The 23,694-nt window shown below is 43.1% G+C and overlaps 1 protein-coding gene across 1 annotated transcript in view; it reads left to right on the top strand.

Annotated features, from left to right (window-relative positions):
• MED12L (mediator complex subunit 12L) overlaps positions 1-23,694 on the top strand; it is a 1,194,146-nt gene that overhangs the window by 923,981 nt on the left and 246,471 nt on the right. The window contains 2 exon segments of the mRNA XM_073579151.1: positions 14,303-14,484; positions 23,118-23,249. Coding sequence (XP_073435252.1) covers positions 14,303-14,484; positions 23,118-23,249 — 314 coding nt within the window.

Genomic DNA, 23,694 nt, shown 5'->3' with positions numbered 1-23,694 from the left:
AGCACCTTCACAAGCAGTGTCCCAAGCCAGCAGCCGCAGACCTTGTCGGGCGATGTCCTCTGAGTCCTCTTGCTCCTATATGGCTACCTTTTTGGCAAATGAATGTATTTGTGACCGAGGTACGTACAGCTACCCCAGCCTCCAGCTTGTTAGCTGAGTCTTGTAGAACTCCACTAGTCTTAGGGGCTGGCTCCCCCACTGTGACCTGATCCCTTTGATTCTGGATACAGGCCCCATGGGTGGCCTCCGCACTTTGTGCCCCAAGGACCCTTTCTGTCCTGTCTTTCAGGCTCCCCTCACAACTCTCTCTCCAGCTCTTCCTACTGCACTCCTTCTCCTTCTCTGTCTCCTCACGTTCTCTCCAACTCTCCTCAGACTCTGTCAGCTCTCACTCCTTCTCTCACTCCCCTCTGACTGACTCTTTCTAGAACAATCTTCTTACCTCAGCACTAACTCCTCCCACCAACTGGCATTCCTTTAAGCTCCTCCCTTTTTCCTATCTTCCCCACTCACTCCCCAACACCCTTTCCTAGCTAGCCTGGGATGAGGCCATTCTCCCCAAAGGTACACCCAGATGCCCTGACTGAACTGGTGTGTGTTGGGAGTCCTAGCTAGTGCTCCCTCCATACCTGAGAGTGGGATACCACACCTCAGGATGAGGTGCAGTACCTCTGTGGCGACTGGACCCTCAGGGGCGCCACATACCCTCCCCGTTAAACACAACACATCTGCAGGCTGGAACAAGGTAAAACACATGTTACAGAGAAACATGCACATTTTTCTGGAATGCGTTCCAACAGGTGAAACAGCTAAACTCATCTTCTCTTTATGGGAGGCACTTTTGGTTTAACGTTGCATAACAAACAGTATATAAAACATCCCACATTGACATTACTTTAAATAAAGCTTTTTTGGCATTTACATGAAGGAAAAACATTCACTTTAAAGTGCAATTAAAACTTTTTTCATTTAAGTGCAAATCAACATTAAGTTCTGCAAGTTTCAACAGGGTCCAGCAAAATCCTGAACCATGGTAATTTTCCTTTTTCTGAGTACAATATGGGACGGGGGAACCCGTCTCAAGCCCCCCAACATAGGCCTTGGGCAGGCTATAAGGCATAGTCGGTCTCCAGGTTGGACCACTTCTTTGGCCACGCCAGACAGTTTTAGTGCTTTGGTCCAGCTGTGCAATATATAGAGTGCTATACACACTCTAAGGTTCTACGTAAAACCAAAAGGGAAAACATTAGGAAGTGCTAACTTTTTTACAGCAAAAGTTTGGATCATACATCGTTCATGACCTCACAGTTCTTTTAAACTGAGGTAAAGCATACCTAACCAGGTATTATATCTAAGCACTCCTAACCAGGTATTATAGCTACTTACAAAACTAATTACAAACAGTTACTTTTCTTTCATTCATTTTCTTCTCCAAGGTTGGTCCTGGGGTCCATGACCTCCTGACCGAGGAAGTTCCTGAGTGGGTGTCACTCTTAGTGATATACATAGAGCTATTCCCACCCCTGGTGTTTGGGTACCTTGAGTCCTCCTGGACTGTTCAGCTACTGGTACAAGGGCTGATTCATCTTCCTTGTTTGAAACCTCAGTGTCTCTGCACTTACGGATGAAAATGGCATACCACCCCCTCTCGCCCTTATGCCTGGTGAATGACACTTGGTCTCCTTGGTGCAGGTCCTGATATGAGTGCCCTTCCAGGAGGTGTGACTCTACATTGCGGCGAGACACAAACAAGTCTTTTTCCTTCCTGGGTTCCCGAATAAACCCCCAACCCTTTGTAAGGTCAAAGGAGATTACAGTTACCTGTCTCCTTGACCACGGTTGGCAGGTCTGATTTTACAGACCCTGGCTTTAGTGGCAAGGTTCCGCTCCTTCATCTCCTGCTGCCGGGCCCTCCGTTCTGTTCCTCTGCCTCCAGCTTCATTATCCGCTGCCGGCACACCTCCTCTTCACTGGGTACCCCCCTTTGGGCCTCTCCCTCCCGGGCCTGTTCCATAGATCCCATCATGGCCAACTGTGATGTCGGTACAGGCAGCAGTTAGTCAGCCAGTTTGCCCTTTATATCTGCCATCTGATCCCAGACTATATATTTTAACAGATGACTGAGTTTCGGGGCTGGCGGGGGTTCAAAAGGGCCTAGTAGGGTTTTCTCAGCTACCGGGACAGTCACTGTACCTTTCTCTCCGGTACCGGTCTTCCTCTCCACCTCTCCCAGAGTCAAGGCCATGGGCCGCAAGGCTGTCTGCTGCCCGTTCACCTGTTCCATCAGTGTCTCTTTCCATCTTGTCACAGTGACCAGCTGCATCTGCAACAGCTGATGGGTCATCTCCTCCACTTCTTTCCCGAGTAGCTCCAGGTCTGCCATAGGTAGCGGGTCGGGGCCTTCATTTTTCTGGCCGGGAGAGCCGTTTGCTTCCACCCCATGCTCCTGCTCCTCATGACCTCCGCTTTCCATTGTGTTCTCCGGGTACTTCGCTGCATTGTTCGCAGCTTGTCTCCCTGCATGCCACTCCACGTGCGGCTTCTCCACTCACCCCTTCCTCCCCCTCTTCCGGGGGCGGGCCTTTTTCCTCTCTCTAGTCCTGCCATACCAGTACAGGAGGCTGATCTCCCTGGCTGATAGACACCTCCTCATCACATAGTCGTGCTGGCAGTGGGCAGGCATGGCCGTCTCACCTCACAGCGGGGTCCCGCCCATGACGGCATGCCCCTCTCTGCTTATGTGCACTGTGTGACGTAGTTATGGTGGTGATTTTGAAAATTCATCCAAGTTTCCAGTATAAGGCATAGTTCAAAGTAGGCGCACGGGACCCTGTTGTGAACACCTGTGACCTGACTTCTGAGTTTGGGCTCCCTCTGGTGGTTGCTGTGAGTAATGGAGCTGGTCGAGTTGACAGAAGTCAATCATCTGAAGAGGATGATTGGAGGTCAGGTGTTACAGACTGGGAGGATTTAAGTGAGCAGGCGTCCCTCAGTTGTTGCTGGTGATTTGGTTTTCTTCCTGAGCATTTTGAAGTCCGCTTGCCCCGGCTTGGTCCTGCATTGTTCAGATAAGTTATTTGTTTACTGGAATCTTTTTGCATTTGATCCAGTTTTTGCCTTTCTCTTTCTTGCTTTAGGCTTAGTTAACTCTTTGGCTATGCCGAGACATCTAGGACAACGTAGGTACATCCCACGGCTAATTCTAGTTGTGTTCTTAGTTTTAGGGGTCTGCTATCTGCTTGGTTACCAACCTTTCTGCTGTTCTGGTTGCCTAGCTTATTACCTGGCTATCCTCCTCGGTGACCTAATCATAACAGAATCACCAGCCTAAACTGTAGATTCTAGGGTACTCTAAAGAAGGAAAAAATTGTAAAAAAAAAAAAAAAATATTATATATTTTTTCCTCTTTTTCTCTTGGGGCCATAGGAGGATTTTTTCTTTAATGGAGACTAAGCAATTGTCCGATCGTGTTGAGCAGCTCGCTGCTGAAGTTCGGGGAATTTCTGCCTATCTCGATCAATCGTCTGCTGTAGAACCAAAAATCCCTATTCCTGATGTATTTTCTGGAGATCGGTCTAAATTTTTGAACTTTAAGAATAATTGTAAACTGTTTTTTTGCCTTGAAACCTAATGCCTCGGGGGACTCAGTGCAGCAGGTAAAAATTGTCATCTTCCTGTTGCGCGGCGACCCTCAGGACTGGGCTTTTTCTCTGACACATGCGGATCCTATTCTGGCTAATGTGGATGCGTTTTTTCAAGCTCTGGGGTTGTTGTATGATGAACCTAATGTTATTGATCAAGCTGATAAAACTTTATTGGCATTGAACCAGGGTCAGGAAGCGGCAGAGTTATAGTAAAAAATTCCAAAAGTGGGCGGTCCTTACTAAATGGAACGATGACGCCCTAGCAGCTATTTTTCGTAAAGGTCTGTCAGAAACCGTAAAAGAATTTATGGTGGGATTTCCTGTCCCCTCTGGTCTTAACGACTCTGTCATTAGCTATTCAAATTGATCGACGTTTACATTAACGTAAAACTATGCAAGAGGTGGTGCTGCCTTTCGAACAAACTTCTGAGCCCATGCAATGTGATAGGGTTTTGTCTAGGACGCAACGTCTGGAGTTTAGAAGGCGTAATAAGCTATGCTTCTTTTGTGGGGAGGCCTCTCATACCATTTCTGTCTGCCCTAAGCGGGAAAAACGTTTTGCTCACTCATTTCCTGTGGGCAGTGTACAGCCTAAATTCGTTTTGGCGGTTTCCTTGATCTGCTCCATATCTTCATTTTCTGCTAAAGCTTTTGTTGATTCAGGAGCAGCCCTGAGCCTGATGTTTTTTTACTTTGCCAAACATTGTGGTTTTTCCGTGGTACCCCTGCGGACTCCTATTCCTTTAAGGGGTATTGATGCTACCACTTTGGCGGAGAATAAACCCCAGTTTTGGACCCATGTGATAATGCGGGTAGCCCCGGAACAACCAAGAGAATTGTATATTTTTGGTGTTGCATAATTTACATGACATTATTGTACTGTGTTTTCCTTGGTTGCAGACTCATAATCCAGTTTTTGATTGGAAATCTGTGTCTGTGGTTAGTTGGGGTTGTCAATGTGTTCTTAGTGACACTCCTGTTTTCTCCACCTCTCCCCAGTCTTATGATGTTCCTGACTATTTGGCTGATTTTTCTGATGTATTTAGTGAGAGTAAGTCCGCGTCTTTGCCTTCTCATAGGAGTTATGATTGTGCAATCGAGTTAGTGCCCGGTTGTAAATTTCCTAAGGGTCGGCTTTTCAACTTATCTGTACCTGAACATGATGCTATGTGATCTTATATCAAGGAGTCATTGGAGAAGGGTAAGATTAGACCGTCCTCTTCACCTTTAGGTGCTCGGTTTTTTTTTTGTGGCCAAGAAAGATGGCTCATTAAGGCCATGTATTGACTATCGTCTCCTCAATAAAATCACTGTTAAATATCAGTATCCGTTACCCCTGATTTCTGATTTATTTTCCAGAGTGAAAGGTGCTAGTTGGTTTACCAAGCTTGACCTTAGGGGGGCATATAATCTTATTCGCATCAAGCACGGTGATGAAAAGAAGACAGCGTTTAATACTCCAGAGGGACATTTTGAGTACCTAGTGATGCCTTTTGGGCTCACTAATGCCCCTTCCGTCTTCCAATCTTTCAAGAACGATATTTTCCAGGATTTTGTGGAAAAGTTTTTGATCGTTTATTTGGACGATATTTTGATTTTTTCCAGTGATTGGGATTCTCATGTGGAACACGTTCGGACTGTGTTCTGGATTTTGAGAGAAAATGCTCTGTATGTTAAGGGATGGAAATGTCTCTTTGGTGTACAAAAGATTTTGTTTTTGTGATTCATTTTGTGCTTCATCTTGTCTCACTGGCAATATATGTTTGGGGTCTATCTATTCCTTTGGGGGTCTACTCTGGGGCAGTTTTGCTTTCCCCTTTTTTGCTTTAGGCTTAGTTAACTCTTTGGCTGTGCTGAGGCGTCTAGGGCATCGTAGGTACGTCCCACGGCTAATTCTAGTTGTGTTGTTAGTTTTAGGGGTCTGCAATCCGCTTAGTTACCAACCTTTCTGGTGTTCTTGTTGCCTAGCTTATTCCCCGGCTATCCTCCTTGGTGACCTAATCATAACAGGACCCCTTTCAAAGGGTCAGTCCATCCTGTTCGTGACGTCAAGTGAAACGCCTGCTAGGGCCAGGGAACTTGGTCCGGGCCTTAGTAATTTCTTCAGGTGATTTGTCACGGCAGCAGTGACTCGGTCCGTGGCCCTGGGCGTCCCATGAAAAGAACGGGTATAAAAAGGGGAAAATAAAGTTTGAGATATAAAAGATTATCATCTTTTACTAGCACTTGCTGCTTACTGTTACATATGTTTTACAACAGAGTATTCATGCACGTTTGTCATACTGTATGTTTTTTCTGTGTCTCAGTCTTTGGGTGGTGTGAACATTGTCTTACTGACCTGTTCATTTTTGTGCATGTCCCATGTGTTTTTAATAAAAGATTAAATGTTCATGATGACATCCGTGGTATTCGGCAGAATTGTAAGCCACCATAGGAAATGGCAGCAGGAGAGACAGTGTCAGAATCCTGAATCCAGGTTTCAGTGAGGGCCAACAGATTAAGAGAGTTGTTCAGAAAGTAGTTGTGCAGGAAACAAAGCTTGTTACAAACAGACCGTGGATTTCAGAGGGCACAATTAAAAAATGGAGATGAGGGAGTGCAAGTAATATTAATAAGATTATTATGGTTTCCATATGAGGTAGGGTAGGGGTTGAGGTTGCGGGATGGTGGACCAGGGTTGGGGGAGATGTCCCCTGAAATCAGTAGGAAAAGGGAGATAAAGAGAAAATAGTTGTTGGAATTGTAAGTAGTTTTTTTCTGCAATGTGTTAGGGCAAGATGGGCTGAGGTTTCTCAGGAAGGTGAGGAGTGCATGGGAGCTGTACATGGGAGAGGGAAGTATAGAGAGGTTGATGTGTATGACTGGTGATGGAGGGGGGATGGGGTGGTGAATGTGGATGGCAAGGGAGCATAGAAATAAAGCACATGGTTAAAGGGGAAAGCAAAGAGTAGGTTACTTGATTCCTGCCCTGATTAACTGCCATAGATAACTGCCATTTTCTTGATGCTTAGCTTCTGTGATGCTTTGCTTATGGGATGCTTGCATGCTGCACCCCACACTGCGTCTGCACCCCACACTGCGTGCTTCCCCTTAGGAACTACTACATATATAGGACAAACTACAAGGTCAGGAGAGAGGGTTTGGTATAATTTGGCAGGTGGGGCCAGCACACCAGGGGGTCGATAGATGATCAAAGGCACTAGACCAGGCTGCATCTATATGCTATAGCACCTTCCACCTGATACGATCTAGAGAGACCCCAGTCACGAATATAAAGCAGTAAGTATTACATACAGTGCAACAAATGAATTATACCAAAGCATTATACTCTGGCACATTAAAATTTGTTGCAAAATGGTAAAGCAGTAGAAGACAGACAGCAAGCAGAAGTATGGACTTGTACCATTCAGGCTGCTTGCTAACAGTGAATGGAGTGAATACTTGCAGGGTGGATCAGTTGGTTACCATTTGGATATATTGCAGCAGAAATGACAGCCAGCAGAGGTGGGGAGTTGTACCATTCAGGCTGCTTGCTAACAGTGAATGGAGTGAATACATGCAGGGTGGATCAGTTGATACCTGTGTGAAGAGAGAAGATGAATGTAGCATCCCTGACGACATTTTGGGGCATTGTGCTGTATATGAGTACTGATATACAGTACTATGCAGCACACCGGTATTCCGAATGACCACAACAAGGACACGATTTGAAGCAATCCAAACATATTTTCATTATAGTGATAATATGCAGTGTCTTCCTCTAGAAGATCCCATCTTTGATTGTCTATATTGAATTCAGCCAGTAGTTGAACACTTCAGCAGAAAATTTGGTGAGGCGTATGAACCCCAAAGGGACATCTGTATAGATGAATCTCTGGCTCATTTCAAAGGGAGGCTAAACATCCGACAATATTTGCTCACTAAGAAGGCAAGGTACAGAATTAAACTGTACAAGCTGTGCGGGAGTACCTCAGAGTGTACCCACAGATATAGGGATTAGGTATGAGGCATCAGATTTCTGCGTTTGCTCTGCAGGGATCCAGACCCTCACATTCTGCAGTCTCCTGCTGTTTATCTACTGCAGAGGAGATTGCAGAGGAGATTGCCTTGCAACAAATCACTCGAGGCTAAGGGTACTGTCACACTTAGCGATGCACCAGCAATCCCGACAACGATATGGATAGCTGGTGCATCTCTAAGTGGTCGCTAGTGAACTGCACACAGGCAGATCTCACCAGCGACATAGCAGCAGTCGGGGGTCGCTACTTACCTGTCAGACACGGCGATCCTGACGTCCTCCCGCCCACGTCCACTCGTCGTTCCTTGGTGCCACAGGAAGCCCAGCAGGAAACTGACGATGAGAAACGGCCCAGGCCGTTCTCGCACGATCAGCGATAATCAGCGGGGGAGCCGGTCGGAGGAAAGTATCAGACATAGCGATATCGCTAGCAATATCGCTATAACGTCACAAAACCAGTGACGTTATAGCGATATTGCTAGCGATATCGCTTGGTGTGACAGGCCCTTAAGTCCTTCTGTCCTCCTACTGAGCATGCTCATGGGACGATCTCCCATTGGAGATTGGGAGTAATGTGCTCAGGTCCCGCTCCAGATCTCATTGCTCCATCTCAGAGATCTGGAAGCTTGCGGAAGGTCCCGGCTGCTATAAAAGGCACGTATGGCTGTTCCGCCATGCGCTAGTATAGACTTACTTGCTGCTGTGTGTATGAGGACGGATGTATGATTCTGGTGAATGACTCATTATAAATCCTCTTCCCTCTGATATTACGTATGTGGTTAGGGACTGAGTTTAGAATCAGCGCCAGCGCTCCTCTGCTGCAACATCCACAGTTGCTAGCGTCCGACATTGCGCTTGCGCCTTAGCTTTGTTGTTTAGCGGCAGTGTCCACGCCGCGCTGCAGTAGCAGCCCCTTTGCATCCGCAGCTGCGATGCCGCACACATGGTAGGTCTAGACGGACGTAGTGCCGCCGTCTTGGGCTACTCCTGTGACCTGATACCGTGTGTGTATTTATACTGAGTGCTGTGACCTCAACAGGCTCAGTCTTTTGTATTTGTATTTATTTGGCATTCCTGTGAATTAACAGAGATTGCTCTGCACACCTGGGTGACGTTTAACCCTGTGCGCATTACCACCATATTGCTCCTGCCACCACTTTGCAGCGTTATATCACCTACTGCACGGTGGACCCCGAGCGGCGAACACACTTTATTATTATTTTTATTTAGTGCGTTCCGCCGTTCCTAACATTAGGAAGGGAGGGACACTTAGATTGACCTCCCCTGAATGCCACTCTGTCCTGGGGTGTGTGAGAAAAATGTGTTGAAATTGGTGCACACACTGCTGAATAAGGGTTATCACCGTTACGTAGATAACATTTACACCAGCATTCCACTCTTTAAGAAACTCTCTGTCAGACTTTAGGTTGCATGCAGCACTGGGCAAAAAAATCAGATAAGCCTCCTAAGCCTCTAATTGGACAGCTGCTGAAAAAGGTTGAGGGCAGAGCCCAATGCAGTGACAACTTTCTGGTGGTCAAGTATAAGGACAAGAGAGATGTCCTTATCTTGACCACCATATACTGTCACAACAGCTCCCTTGTCACTGTCCGAGGTACCACAACACAAGTTCCCAAAACTAGATTGTATCCTGGATTATAATACAGTCATAGGGGGTATAGATCTCTCAGATGAGGTCCTCAAACTATACAGTGCCGTGCAAAAGGCAAAAGTATGGTACAAAAAGTTGGCCATGCACATTGTACAGATGGCATTGTACAATGCTTTTGGGCTGTTTTGATTTGCAGGCAATATGGAGAGCTTCCTTCAGTTTCAGGAGGTTGTCATCAAGGGCAGGCCCTAATGTTTGGCAGTCAGGAAGTCTAGGGTCCTAGTACTTCTGAAACTGATAGTGCCTGTATTGTACCAGGTCAACATTTTCCCGATGACGTTTTGCAAACTGTGAGAAAAAGGAAGATCACAAAAATAGGTGCAGAGTACGCTTCAAGAGGGGAATACGAAATGGCAAATTATATCATTGTGAAGTCTGCTCTGAGAAACTTTGCCTTTGCATAAAGGATTGCTTCAAAGCATATCACACATCCATGAATTGATTAAATTTGGTTTTATCCTGTTGACACAACAACACCCTTTTATAGTCTGATGCACTCCTCACAACTAACACAAACCACGACATTTTTAATTTGCACACCAGTAAAACCAAAAGCATTGCTAGTATTACTGTAACTATGCTTTAGATAACTACTTCATGGGTGAAGTTTCAAAAAAATAGGGTCACTTGTGGGGGGGAGGGTTTCCACTTTTTAGGAAATTCAAGGCTCTTCAAATGCTGCATGGCACCCACAGATCATTACATTAAAGTGCGCTCCAAAAGGTTACCCCTCTGTAGAGTGTCCAAATAGTAGTTTCCCACCACAAATGTGGTATTGGCGTACTCAGGAGAAATTGCAGAACACATTTTTAGGTCAATTTTCTATTGCTAACCTTGTGAAAATGAACAAAATTATTATCTAAAGCAACATTTTTGTAGGAAAAATCTTTTTTTTTCATAGTTCAACATTACAAAATTCTGTGAAGCACCTGTGGGTTAAAAGTGCTCACCACACATTTAGATAAATTCCTTGAGGGGTGTAGCTTCCAAAATGGGGTCAGTTGTGGGGAGGTTTTCACTGTTTAAACATATTAAACATATTAGGGTCTCTCCAAACACAGTATAGCGCCTGCAGACTAATCAAAGTCTGTGCTGCAAAATGTCACTCCTTCCTTTTCGAGCTCAGCAGGATGGTTTTGTAAATTTTGTTGGAAAAAGGAGAAATTGCTGATTAAAATTTGAACCCTTCTAACTTCCTAAAAAAATGTAGTACCGTATTTTTCGCTTTATAAGACGCTCCGGATTATAAGACGCACCACAAATTTTGAGGAGAAAAAAAGGAAAAAGTTTTTTTTTTTTAATAAAATGGTGGTGCCTCTTATAATCCAGGTGTCTTATTGCTTACCGGGGGTGGTGGCTGCTGTGTCCCAGGGTCGCTGCTGGAGGAGGCAGGAGTCGGGTGATACTGCAGGCCGCAGGAAGGGATGAGAGGGTGCTCCGATGTGCAGCGCGCTGCCAGGGGGGCTCGTGATGCTGCCAGGGGGGCTCGTGATGCTACCTGGGGGGCTTGTGCTGCTACCATGGGGACTCGTGCTGCTATCAGGGGGCTTGTCCTGCTGCCAGGGGTCTGTGCTGCTATCAGGGGGCTTGTGCTGCTGCCAGGGGGGTCTGTGCAGCAGCCCGGGGCTCTGCCGACACTTACCGGGTGTAGGCCGCAGGGGTGTTCGGGCATCTCCGGGTGTCCGTCGGCGCTGTGGGTGTCTCCGGGTGCCCAGCCGTGTCTCCACGTGCCCAGCGGTGTCTCCGGTTCCCATCCTGGGGCTCTGCCGACATTTTGCAACAGGCCAGAGCCCCGGCGCTCCCTCTCGGTTCCCTGTGTATTGGCTGGCTCCGGCAATATGGCGGCCGCCGTCGGGGACGGCGCATGCGCTGATGGTGATCTCGGGACTAAGATCTCGAGGGATGAGATTTCAGCGCTGGGCTCAAGACATTAACCTCTGTTGTTCAGGTCAAAACCTGCACTGGGATCATGACAGGAACACTTTTAAAGTGAAACACCTACTGGTTTATTAAAGTCAGCATAGACCAAGGCAGGGTTTAGGAAAACAAAAGCAGAGTCTTCCTGGCTTAATGGAAAACAAAACAAACAAAATTCATCAGAGTCCTTTTTCTCTGCAGGATCAACCTGCAGACTCTTGGTAATGTCCTCTGCTCCCCCTGGAGCCACGTGGGAGTGTTTCCTCTCCCAACACACCACCCAGACTTCTCTCTTGTCCAGGTAATTAATCAGGCCCATGTGATGATCACGATTGTGACAACACCACCGGTCATGCTAGTATACATGTCAGTGTGGCTCTACAAGAGGAGATACGATGAGCACCCTCCCAGTCAATGGGTGCTCACACAAAACCAGCCCATTGTAACTTTAAAATTAACCCTCACAGCACTTAGCGTGCTGAAGGCAAAAACAATCTGACTGTAGTATATGCAGTGAAACGTATCTCCCTTCAAAAACTATGCTAGTGACTCTGTCACAGGTGAAAAGACCCTGCTTATGTGGCTCAGTCTCTGCTGCAGGTTGGGTGAAGGTCTGACATTTAAATGGATGAGCCTCTGCTTTATACAGTATGGACTGTTTATTTTCCAATTTTCATGCTGTTATACCTTTTGTACCCAGAAGAGAATGTTTTTACTTGTTAGGCTGGTGGTTCATAGACATATAATAGACCGAATGTTTGTTTTGAACTAACAAATCTGAGTCCTGTGTGAGTATGAGCTACCTGAGAGCTGATCACTTACAATACACTGTATATAGCTTGAAAAAGGTTCTCAGAACTGAAATGTGACCATTATGGGCTATAAATAGCACCTTTACTTTCACTTTTTTTAAAAATTGATTTGCTGCCTCCATGTTTTCTTTAGTATGTTGAAGGATTCATCTTTACCTGGAGGCTTGGCACCCTGACTACCTGCTGGTGCTGTTTCTCTTTTTATTTTTTTATATCTATATTTTTTTAATTTATACTATCGACTTAAAACCCGTTGAGAATACACCCTGCAGTGTTCTTTTTACAAAGTCATTATACTGATGATATACACAGGTTTGATCTTGGTAAATCATTAAATTGGTAGTTCATAATTTATGAAGGAGTGCATAGACAAGTAATATTGCATGTTGTTGCAAGCTATAAATGATTAAAACATAATTCAGTTAAATGGATTTTAGTTTTCTTCACTAGCAGACACATTGTTAAAGCTTTTGAATCTGAACCAGTACATTGACAGAATTAAAATGTAGGATTATGTCACATTTGAGAAATACAGATTGCTTGTTATTGCATGTCTTGCTTTTTAAATATTCTTATATTTCTCCTTTTATAACGAGCGTGCAAATCAATTTGGCTACTCTGAATATGAATATCCATACAAGAGCCTAGGTTATCACAACCTATTAAAGGGAATCTGTCAGCAGATTTTTGCTATAGAATCTGAAGGCATCATGAGGGAGAGGCTAAGACTGGTTGCAGGAATGGGTCACTTACTAGGTTGTGTGCTGTTGTTTCAATAAAAGTGTTTTATCAGCAGGAAATTATCCCTACAGGACTAACTGCCTACCTGCCTCTTGGTCCAGCTCTGATTGTATGACAACTGCTGCACCCAGTAAAGTGACACATGCCCCTTTCCATAAGGCATGCTGCTCTCACATGAGTTAGCAAAAATCTGGTGACAGATTTATTATTCACTGCATGACACTGTTTCTTATCTAAGACTGTATATTTAATAATGGTATATCATAAATTGGTGCTTGCCAACTTGATTGGTACAAGTTAATTAGGGTATCAGCATCTTCTTATACGTTAAAGGGAATCTGTCAGGTTCTCCTTGCCCTCTAACCCAGCAACATTCATTTATTTATTAATTAATTCCCTTCCCAACTATCCCTGTATAATATTTTTCTGTATAAAAGAGGTTTAAAAAAGCATTAATATGGCCCTGTTTGCTATGCTAATGATGCTTTGATTAGTTGATGGGGCGTTATTTGCCCCAGACTAGTCAGCCCTCTTTCCATGTGGGCGTAATAACAATATAATTAGCATGTGCGTCGCTCATTCCGGCAACATCGAAGCATCTCTGAAGCCAAATGTACTCTTCCCGGCTTCAGAGGCGAGCACTGCACATGACCGGAAGCCATCTTCTAAACTTTTGGACATGTGCAGTGTGTGCCTCTAAAGTCTTGAAGCGTACACCCGGCTTTAAAGACATAGCGACACTGCCGGAATGAGTGGTACATATGTGGTAGATTTGCATGAGCGGCGATGATGCCGCTCATCCAAATTATGTTATCACGTCCATCCCTAGTGCTTACCACTAAGCCATTGGTGGTTGAGCATGAACAATGCTGTTCCATTCACAGTGGACAAAAATGATCCATTCTTTTGGTCGAGGGGTGGAACTCAGGTGTACTAATTATAATAAATGCTTCTCAGCAACAAGTTGAGGGCATTTACTATATGATGTTGCTCCTTTAAGAGCAGGGGCACACGCACGCACTAGGCGTGCCGCCGGTAAGTGCAGCGTGCATAGCAGGAAGAGGCAGGAGCATACCGGGGAACCACGCCATGGGGCTTGGGCAATAAGTAAGCCGGCGTCACTGCATGGAGGGAGAAGGGGACACCATGCTGGGTCGCCGGCTATAGCACTACATTCCATGAGTAAGTGACAACTTCTAGAAACCAGAATACACTTTTATGAACAATATTAATACCAATGTCTGGTCGAAACACCTATTGTTCTTTCTTGTTGTGGTTTGTGCACAATGTTACTGTGATGTACTTGGCACTTGTAAATTTGCTTACTTGGACTTTTCTAAAATTCATTTGCAATATATTTCTGGTTTAGGGAAGCAAATCCTTCTGTTTCAGGAAGTGCAAGCTGGCAAATGTTCCAACAATGTTAGGAAGCGATGAGCTCAGGCAAATTAGAATAAAGTTAGCTCAAGGTCAAATGGTTATCATGTGCATTAACCAGCTCCTCTCATGTTTTTCAGCTCTTGAATGAATTACCGTGGTGGAAGCAGAGTTACTGTTGAAATCATCCAGCCTGGCAGGAAATTACACAACTCAGCTGTGTCTGTACATAGTCACTGTGCACAGGCGCTATCATGCTTGTCTAATTTTAAATTTGGCGCAAACCGCACAAGTTTTTGAAGAGTGTGCAATCTGTTTATTTGAAAAGTCACTAAATTCTAGGGCTTAAGGGCACAGGAGAGCCTGAAGACCTTTGTGCGCTACCATAGATGCTCTGTGGGATGTCTACGAACATACACAGTGCATAATCACATATTTAAAAAAATTCAGGTGCCGGCAAAGTGGGTAAAATCTTCGAAATTTATTCCATTACAGAAGATTAAAAATCCTACGATGAGAAGTAGGAACCGTGGTTCCTACCTCTCATCATGGATTTTTAATAATTTGTAATCGAATAAAGACAAAATCTTCGTGTGTTACGTTAGGTTCTTGTCTAGAATCTGCTGTAAGTAAAAGCAGTTTGTTAAAGGAAATCCGTGAGTAGAATTAACCCTCCTAAGCTGTCAAAGAGAGACATGTGGGTCACAGGAAGATGAATAAAATTACACCTTGATGTCTTATTCCTTAGATATCCATGTTTTTCTTACATGTAAATAAGATGTTCAAGACTATGGAACAGACAATGATCTGTTTGAGAATCTGCCTCCAGAGCTTTTTGTTTTTATTACAAAAAGGGGCATTAACAGTGTGAGCCATGTTAACTAACAGAGAACAGAAGAATTGAACAATTGAACTTTGTCTCCTATCAAACACATTTACTGAAGTTCTCACAGCTCTGCTGTATTGCAACTCTGGCTGCCTATGAGATGGAAGTTGAAGCCCTGAGAGGAACCTGCAGGTGTGTCATTTTATAATCACACTGTGAGATCAGGAGAGCAGAGAGCGGCCATTATACATCACACTGGTAACTCCCCTTTTTATTAAAAATACAATCTGGTGGAAGATTTTCATGCAGATCAGCATAGGGACCATAGTCCTGAACAGCTCATTTACATATAAGAAAAACGTGGATATCTAAGGAATAATTGCAGATATCAAGATATCATTTTATTTAGCTTTCTATGACCTACATGCCCAGATAGTCAGCTTTAGGCTATGTGCCCACGTATGCAGAAATTTCCTGAGAAAAAACGGACTCCTTCTCAGGAAATTCGCATTTTTATTTTTTGCAAGTTTTTTTCCGGAGCATCCACATTTTCATTAAATATAGTTGGAAATGCATTTTTTCCGCAAAATTAACGAACATGCTGCGTTTTTTCCGCGATGCGTTTTTTTTTGCGGAAAAAAACGCATCATGTGCAAAAAAATTGCGGAATGCATTATAAGAATGGGATGCTTAATGTATGCTTTTTTTAAGCATTTTTTTCAGGGAAAATCACTTAAAAAAAGTGAAAGAAACGCTTACGTGGGCACACAGCCTAAAATGGTTGATCCTACTGACAGGTTCCCTTTAAAATAATTTTTAATTAGAATATATTGTAATTTTCGGTGAGAACAAATACTCAATCTGTGATCCTAGCTTTATGCTATGTTTCAGCTCAGATCACATCTTTTAACTTGCCTAATAGCTAAAATAGTCAAATAGCTCATATAAAATGGAATCACCTTATAGCAGGTGAATCAGTATCTGTACAACATGTAGAAATGTAGAAATGTAGAAATGCACATAAAAGGTAGGGTGGCAAACACAACAGTGCGCAAAACTGCACATACAATATAGTTTGCCAGCCACATAATGTAAGTTCTTATACCATTGACACTTTTGGGCTGTTTTGCAATACCTATATTTCACTCTTCCAAGTATCATGTGCTATTTGTAGCAAAAGTGCTAAGGTATCATTGACTGCCCTTAAGCTCCAAAGCATAAATGCCAATTGCTGCCCTCAATCTACATTTCAGAAGTACCATTGGCTGCCATAAACTCCATAGCAGAGAGATACCAATGGCTGCTTTAAGGGCCATAGAACAGTTACCATTGGTTTCCCTCAGGCTCCATAGAAAAGGTACCATTGTCTACTCTCAGGCTCCATAGGAGCGGTACCAATGGCTGCCTGTTGTGATTGGGTCACTGAGGAGGAAAACAAGACCAAGCTAAGCCACAGAAAACCAGAGAGATTGGTAACTAAGCGGATTGCAGACCCCTGATCCAATCCACACAACTAGCAGTAGCCGTGGAGCATACCTGCAATGATTCTAGATGCCTCGACACAGCCGGAGGACTAAATAAGCCTAAAGCAAGAAAAGGGGAAATCTAAACTGCCCCAGAGCAGACCCCAAAGGAATAGATAGCCCCCTTACATATTTTGTCAGTGAGACAAGATGAAAACAGAAACACAGGTAGGAAAATAAGCTGAGCAAACGATGGGGCCCACACTAACTAGAAAGGACAGGAAAGGAAAGATTCTGTTTGCAATCATGCCAGAAAAACCCTGCAAAAATTTCACACACTTCTGATAGCAAAAAAAAAACCCTGAAGTCGCTAGACTTCACCCACTATATCAGCACTCTGGCATATTCTGAAAACAGAGCAAAAAGAGGCCAATCTAATAAGGGACAAAACGCAAACTGGCACAAACAGTAAAATAAGAATTTAAATTCAGTACAGCCCCAGCCGGGGCTGGCTGACCACACAAAACTGAATAGACAAAACCAAATCAAATGTGAACAATAGCAAAGAACACTTAGCGTGAGAATACAGGGACTGAACTGGAAACTAAGACCTCTGGAGGTAGGAAAAATCACCAGCAGGGGTAGAGGGAGTCAGCTGTCTTAAATCCAGTCAGAGACTCCAGATGTCCAATTGTCATCCTCATTATCAGGTGGCAGGTCTCTGTTAATTAGATCTGCTTCATTACCTCCTGCAACCACCAGAGGGAGCCCGGAAAGAGAACTCACGACTCCTCTGTCAATATAAACAGCTCCACCACCCTCAACAGCAACCAGAGGCAGACCAGAAAGTGAATTCACATCAGCTGCCCTCATAAGCCATAGTAGAGGTGCCATTGTCTGCCATCAGGCCCCCAGAACAAAGATACCAATGGCTGCCTTACGGTTCCATAACAGAGGTACCATTGTCTGTTTTGATAAGGTCCTTATTTTAAAAAACTGATTTTCCTAAAGTCACACAGCACATAGGATGTTAGTCATGCAGGAGGAGGCAGAAGTGGATGAGAAATAGAGCTGGAGTAAAGTGACAGAGGCTTCACATCTACAGTTGTGTCCAAAAGTATTGACACCCCTGCAATTTTGTCAGATAATACTCAGTTTCTTCCTGAAAATGATTGCAAACACAAATTCTTTGTTATTATCTTCATTTAATTTGTCTTAAATGAAAAAACACAAAAAGAATTGTCCTAAAGCCAAATTGGATATAATTCCACACTAAACATAAAAAAGAGGGTGGACAAAAGTATTGGCACTGTTCGAAAAATCATATGATGCTTCTCTAATTTGTGTAATTAACAGCACCTGTAACTTACCTGTGGCACCTAACAGGTGTTGGCAATAAGTAAATCACACTTGCAGCCAGTTAACATGGATTAAAGTTGACTCAACCTCTGTCCTATGTCCTTGTGTGTACCACATTGAGCATGGAGAAAAGAAAAAAGACCAAAGATTTGCCTGAGGACTTGAGAAACCAAATTGTAAGGAAGCATGAGCAATCTCAAGGCCACAAGTCCATTTCCAAAGACCTGAATGTTCCGGTGTCTACTGTGCGCAGTGTCATCAAGAAGTTTAAAGCCCATGGCACTGTGGCTAACCTCCCTAGATGTGGATGGAATAGAAAAATTGACAAGAGATTTCAATGCAAGACTGTGCGGATGTTGGATAAAGAACCTCGACTAACATCCAAACAAGTTCAAGCTGCCCTGCAGTCCGAGGGTACAACAGTGTCAACCCGTACTATCCGTCAGCGTCTGAATGAAAAGGGACTGTATGGTAGGAGACCCAGGAAGACCCCACTTCTTACCCCGAGACATAAAAAAAGCCAGGCTGGAGTTGGCCAAAACTTACCTGAAAAAGCCTTAAACGTTTGGAAGAATGTTCTCTGGTCAGATGAGACAAAAGTAGAGCTTTTTGGGCAAAGGCATCAACATAGAGTTTACAGGAGAAAAAAGAGGCATTCAAAGAAAAAAACATGGTACCTACAGTCAAACATGGCGGAGGTTCCCTGATGTTTTGGGGTTGCTTTGCTGCCTCTGACACTGGACTGCTTGACCATGTGCATGGCATTATGAAGTCTGAAGACTACCAACAAATTTTGCAGCATAATGTAGGGCCCAGTGTGAGAAAGCTGGGTCTCCCTCAGAGGTCTTGGGTCTTCCAGCAGGACAATGACCCAAAACACTCTTCAGAAAGCACTAGAAAATGGTTTGAGAGAAAGCACTGGAGACTTCTAAGGTGGCCAGCAATGAGTCCAGACCTTAATCCCATAGAACACCTGTGGAGAGATCTAAAAATGGCAGTTTGGAGAATGCACCCTTCTAATATCAGGGACATGGAGCAGTTTGCCAAAGAAGAATGGTCTAAAATTCCAGCAGAGCATTGTAAGAAACTCATTGATGGTTACCGGAAGCGGTTGGTCGCAGCTATTTTGGCTAAAGGTTGTGCAACCAAGTATTAGGCTGAGGGTGCCAATACTTTTGTCTGGCTCATTTTTGGAGTTTTGTGTGAAATGATCAGTGTTTTGCTTTTTGCTTCATTCTCTTTTGTGTTTTGTCATTTAAGACAAATGAAATGAAGATAATAATACCAAAGAATTTGTGTTTGCAATCATTTTCAGGAAGAAACTGAGTATTGTCTGACAAAATTGCAGGGGTGTCAATACTTTTGGCGACACCTGTACAATAGCTCTTTAGTCTCATTTGTATTTCAGTTCAACATTGATTTCTCAGTAGTGGAGAATTGGACATACCATGTAAAGATATTGCTGAACTTCTCTTTGAAAGACCTATAAGGACATTTAACTAGCTGGGATGAAATCAAACTGATAGATTTACCTTAAGGCTATGTTTACATATTGCATTTTCAGCCTTTTTTAACCCCTTAACGACCACCAATACAACTTTTAATGGCGGTAGTTAAGAGTTTTCTCCGGGGTGTCAGCTGCCGAACATAATTCGGTTCGATTTTTACTGACCCTGTTTTTGCGATCGCCGTTATTAACCGTATAACAGCGACCGCACAAAAAAAGTCTGATGTGCCATTTAATTTCTCTCTCCTCTGATGTGACCACACATCAGAGGAGAGAGAAATGGGGTCCCCGATCCCCCCCGTTACCTCCTGGTGGTCCTGGGCCCGCGTGTTTCCCCTCCATGGACGCCGCAATCTTCTTCCAGGAAGAAAATGGCGGGCGCATACGCAGTGCACCCGCCGAGATCTGCTGGCTGGCAGATTCCATTCATTCATGCAACGCACATTTTGATCACTGTGATAAACCCTATCAAAGTGAGAAAAATAAAAAAATAGTAAATAACCACCCCTTTATCACCCCCTTTAGAGAAATATAATGAAATAAAGAAAATATATTTATTTTCATTTTTCCATTAGGGTTAGAGCTAGAATTAGGGTTAGGGTTAGAAAGGGTTAGAATTAGAGTTGTGGTAAGAATTAGGGTTGGAATTAGGGTTAGGGTTGGAATTAGGGTTAGGGTTGGGATTAGGTTTAGGAGTAGGGTTAGAGGTTATGGTTGGGATTAGGGTTAGGGGTGTGTTGGGGTTAGGGTTGGAGCTAGAATTGAGAGGTTTCCACTATTTAGGCACATCAGGGGGTCTCTAAATGCGACATGGCGCCACCATTGATTCCAGCCTATTTTGTGTTCAAAAAGTCAAATGGTGCTTCCTCCCTTCTGAGCCCAGATGTGTGCCCAAACAGTGGTTTACCCCAACATATGGGGCATCAGCATAGTAAGGACAAATAGCACACCAACTTTGGGGGTCTAATTCCTCTTGTTACCCTTGGGAAAATAAAAAAAACTGGGGCTAAAAAAAATCATTTTTTTGGAAAATAAAATGATTTTTTATTTTCACGGCTTTGTGTTATAAACTTCTGTGAAGCACTTGGGGGTTCAAAGTGCTCACCACACATCTGGATAAGCTCCTTGGGGGGTCTAGTTTACAAAATGGTGTCACTTGTTTTTTTTTCACTGTTTAGGCACATCAGGAGCTCCCCAAACGCATCATGACACCCGCAGAACATTCCATCAAAAATGGAAATTCAAAAACAGCGCTTCTTCCCTTCCAAGCTCTCCCATGCACCCAAACAGTGGTTCCCTCCCACATATGGGGTATCAGTGTACTCAGGACAAATTGCACAACAACTTGTGTGGTCTAATTTCTCCTGTTAGCCTAGTGAAAAATAAATAGCAGGCTAAAAAAATCATTTTTTATTTTCACTGCTCTGCGTTATAAACTTCTGTGAAGCACTTTGGGGTTAAAAGTGTTCAGCACACATCTAGATAAGTTCCCTAAGGGGTCTAGTTTCCAAAGTGGTGTCACTTGTGTTTTTTTTTTCATTGTTTAGGCACATCAGGGGCTCTCCAAAGGCGACAGCGTCCAATCTCAATTCCAGCCAATTCTGCATTGAAAAAGTCAAATGACACTCCTTTCCTTCCTTCCCTTCCGAACTCTGCCGTATGCCCAAACAGTGGTTTACCCCCACATATGGGGTATGGGCATACTCAGGACAAATTTCCCAACAATTTTTGCGGTCTATTTTCTCCTGTTACCCTTATAGAAATAAAATTTGTGGGCAAAAAGATCATTTTGTGGAAAAAAAATGATTTTCTGTGATATTCTGTGAAACATTTGGAGGTTCAAAGTGCTCACCACACATCTAGTTCCTTAAAGGGGTCTAGTTTCCAAAACCAAGTCTCTTGTTAGGGGTTTCCACTGTTTATGCACATCAGGGGCTCTCCAAATGCAACATGGTGTCCGATCTCAATTCCAGACAATTCTGCATTGAAAAAGTCAAACTGCGCTCCTTCCGTTTCAAGCCCTGCCGTGCGCCCAAATAGTGGTTTACCCCCACATATGGGGTATCGGCGTATTCAGGAGAAATTGCACAACAAATTTTGTGGCTAATTTTCTCTTTTTTTCACTTGTGAAAATAAAAAAAAATTGGTTCTGAAGTAAAATGTTTGTAAAAAAAAGTTAAATGTTAATTTTTTCCTTCAACATTGCTTCAGTTCCTGTGAAGCACGTAAAGGGTTAATAAACTTCTTGAATGTGATTTTGAGCATCTTGAGGGGTGCAGTTTTTAGAATGGTGTCACTTTTGGGTATTTTCTGTCATATTGACCTCTCAAAGTGACTACAAATGTGATGTGGTCCCTAAAAAAATGGTTTTGTAAATTTTAACCCTTATAACTTCCTAACAAAAAAAAAATTTTGATTCCAAAATTGTGCTTTTGTAAAGCAGACATGTGGGACATGTTATTAAGTATTTTTTTGTGACACATCACTCTGATTTTAGGGCATACAAATTAAAAGTTTGAAAATTTTAAACATTTTCACCATATTTCCTTTTTTTTATAAATAAATGCAAGTCACATCAAATAAATTTTACCACTAACATGAAGTAAAATATGACACGAAAAAACATTCTCAGAATCAGTGGGATCCGTTAAAGCGTTCCAGAGTTGTAACCTCATAAAGTAACCGTGGTCAGAATTGTAAAAATTGGCCTGGTCATTAAGCTGCAAATTGGCTCCGTTAGCGGCAAAAAATGGAAACGGATCCATTTGGCGGACACAAAAAACGGATGTGTGAAACAGGGCTAAGTGGTTAAGGCCTGTTTCACACTTCAGTTATTTGACGTAAGTCAAAATCCAACAAAGTGTGAAAAAATTGATCCGTTTCCGTTGTGGCACAAACGGATGGCGCGGGATCCGTTGTTGGTACGGATCCGCTTTGACTGAAATTTAAAGCGACACGATTCTGGAAAAGTGGGGGGAGAGAGAGACCATCCGTCAAAATCCGCCGCTAATGCAAGTCAATGGGAAAAAATGGATCTGCTAAAAAAAATGGCGGATCCGTTTTTTTTGCAAAATGGCGGATTTTGACTGACGTCAAAATACTGAAGTGTGAAACAGGCCTAAGCAGCTAAAACCTGTTTTGTTGACAGTAATAATGCTGCTTTCAAAATGCTAGTTTTTCAGCTTTTTTATGCTTTTTCACTGTGTTTTCATTTTTTGGTGCTGACTATTTGTGTGATTTATCTACAGTACATTTTTAATAAAGTAAGTTTTATTCACCAAAATGATGCAAAAATGCAACGTGAGAGCATAACCTAAGGACAGGTTCGAGGACCCTTATCAACAACGTATCCCCTAACCTGTTGACTGCGGATAACTTGCGATTTTAGGAAAATCCCTCTAAAGCAGCTGGTAAATAAGTAATATTAACTTCACACTAATATATTCAGAAGCTTTAGTCTCTCTAAATTATCATGTGCCAACAAGTTAAAGTTCTATGTACTTCAGGAGATTTTACAAGATGGATATTGATTTTACAAAAAACACCTAATTACAGCACGCTTAAAGATTAAAAAAACGTGATTTAAAGAGCTGCTATAGAAAATAAGTATTTACAGTACGTGTAATTATTACACATTTCTCTGCCTGGTAATGGTATAGAAATGAGAAAATAGGAAATCTGAGTTTAGTAATGAAATATGTAGCATTGTGTGTTTTTTGTACAAGTATAGTACATTTTACAGCATTTTACATTTTACAGTTGTGATGTGTTTTCTTTGTAGGTTGTGCGGTGTGGTCAAACATGTTGTCAATCCATCAGAATGCTCCTCTCCAGAACGCTGTATTTTGGCTTACTTATATGACCTTTATGTATCATGTAGCCATTTAAGATGTAAATTTGGAGATCTATTCAGGTAAATGCAATAATATCATTTACATACAATAGCATCACATTACACCACAGTCAAAAGAAAAAAAAAACAACACAAAATTGCCAACAACATTATTAATTTAGGGCAGAAAACAGAGTTGTAAATACATAAGACATTACTCCATTCACCTTTGTGTAGCCTTCTTTTGTAGATCTGTGCTGTGCATCTCTAGTCTGGAGTCTACATTGCACCCAGTGACAGACTATTTTACATTTCTGCTAGTGGACAGCCATTTGGCAAACCCTAATTCTAATCCATAGCCAGCAACCACCATGATGAGACCTCCACCCCTTCTGCTGGATATTGTTGGGCTTTCTCATTAACTGAATAAACAGGCGGGTCAGTCTGTTTTTCTTGGATGCCGAAGTCCCCAAAACTAGGCCAATTATGTGTTTACATAAGTAAATGGATATTTATAATTGTTTGG

Source organism: Dendrobates tinctorius, unplaced genomic scaffold, assembly GCF_039654945.1.
Source record: "Dendrobates tinctorius isolate UK_male_01 unplaced genomic scaffold, ASM3965494v1 ptg000060l, whole genome shotgun sequence".
Classification (NCBI taxonomy): domain Eukaryota; kingdom Metazoa; phylum Chordata; class Amphibia; order Anura; family Dendrobatidae; genus Dendrobates; species Dendrobates tinctorius.
This window is presented reverse-complemented; position numbering and strand designations above follow the sequence as displayed.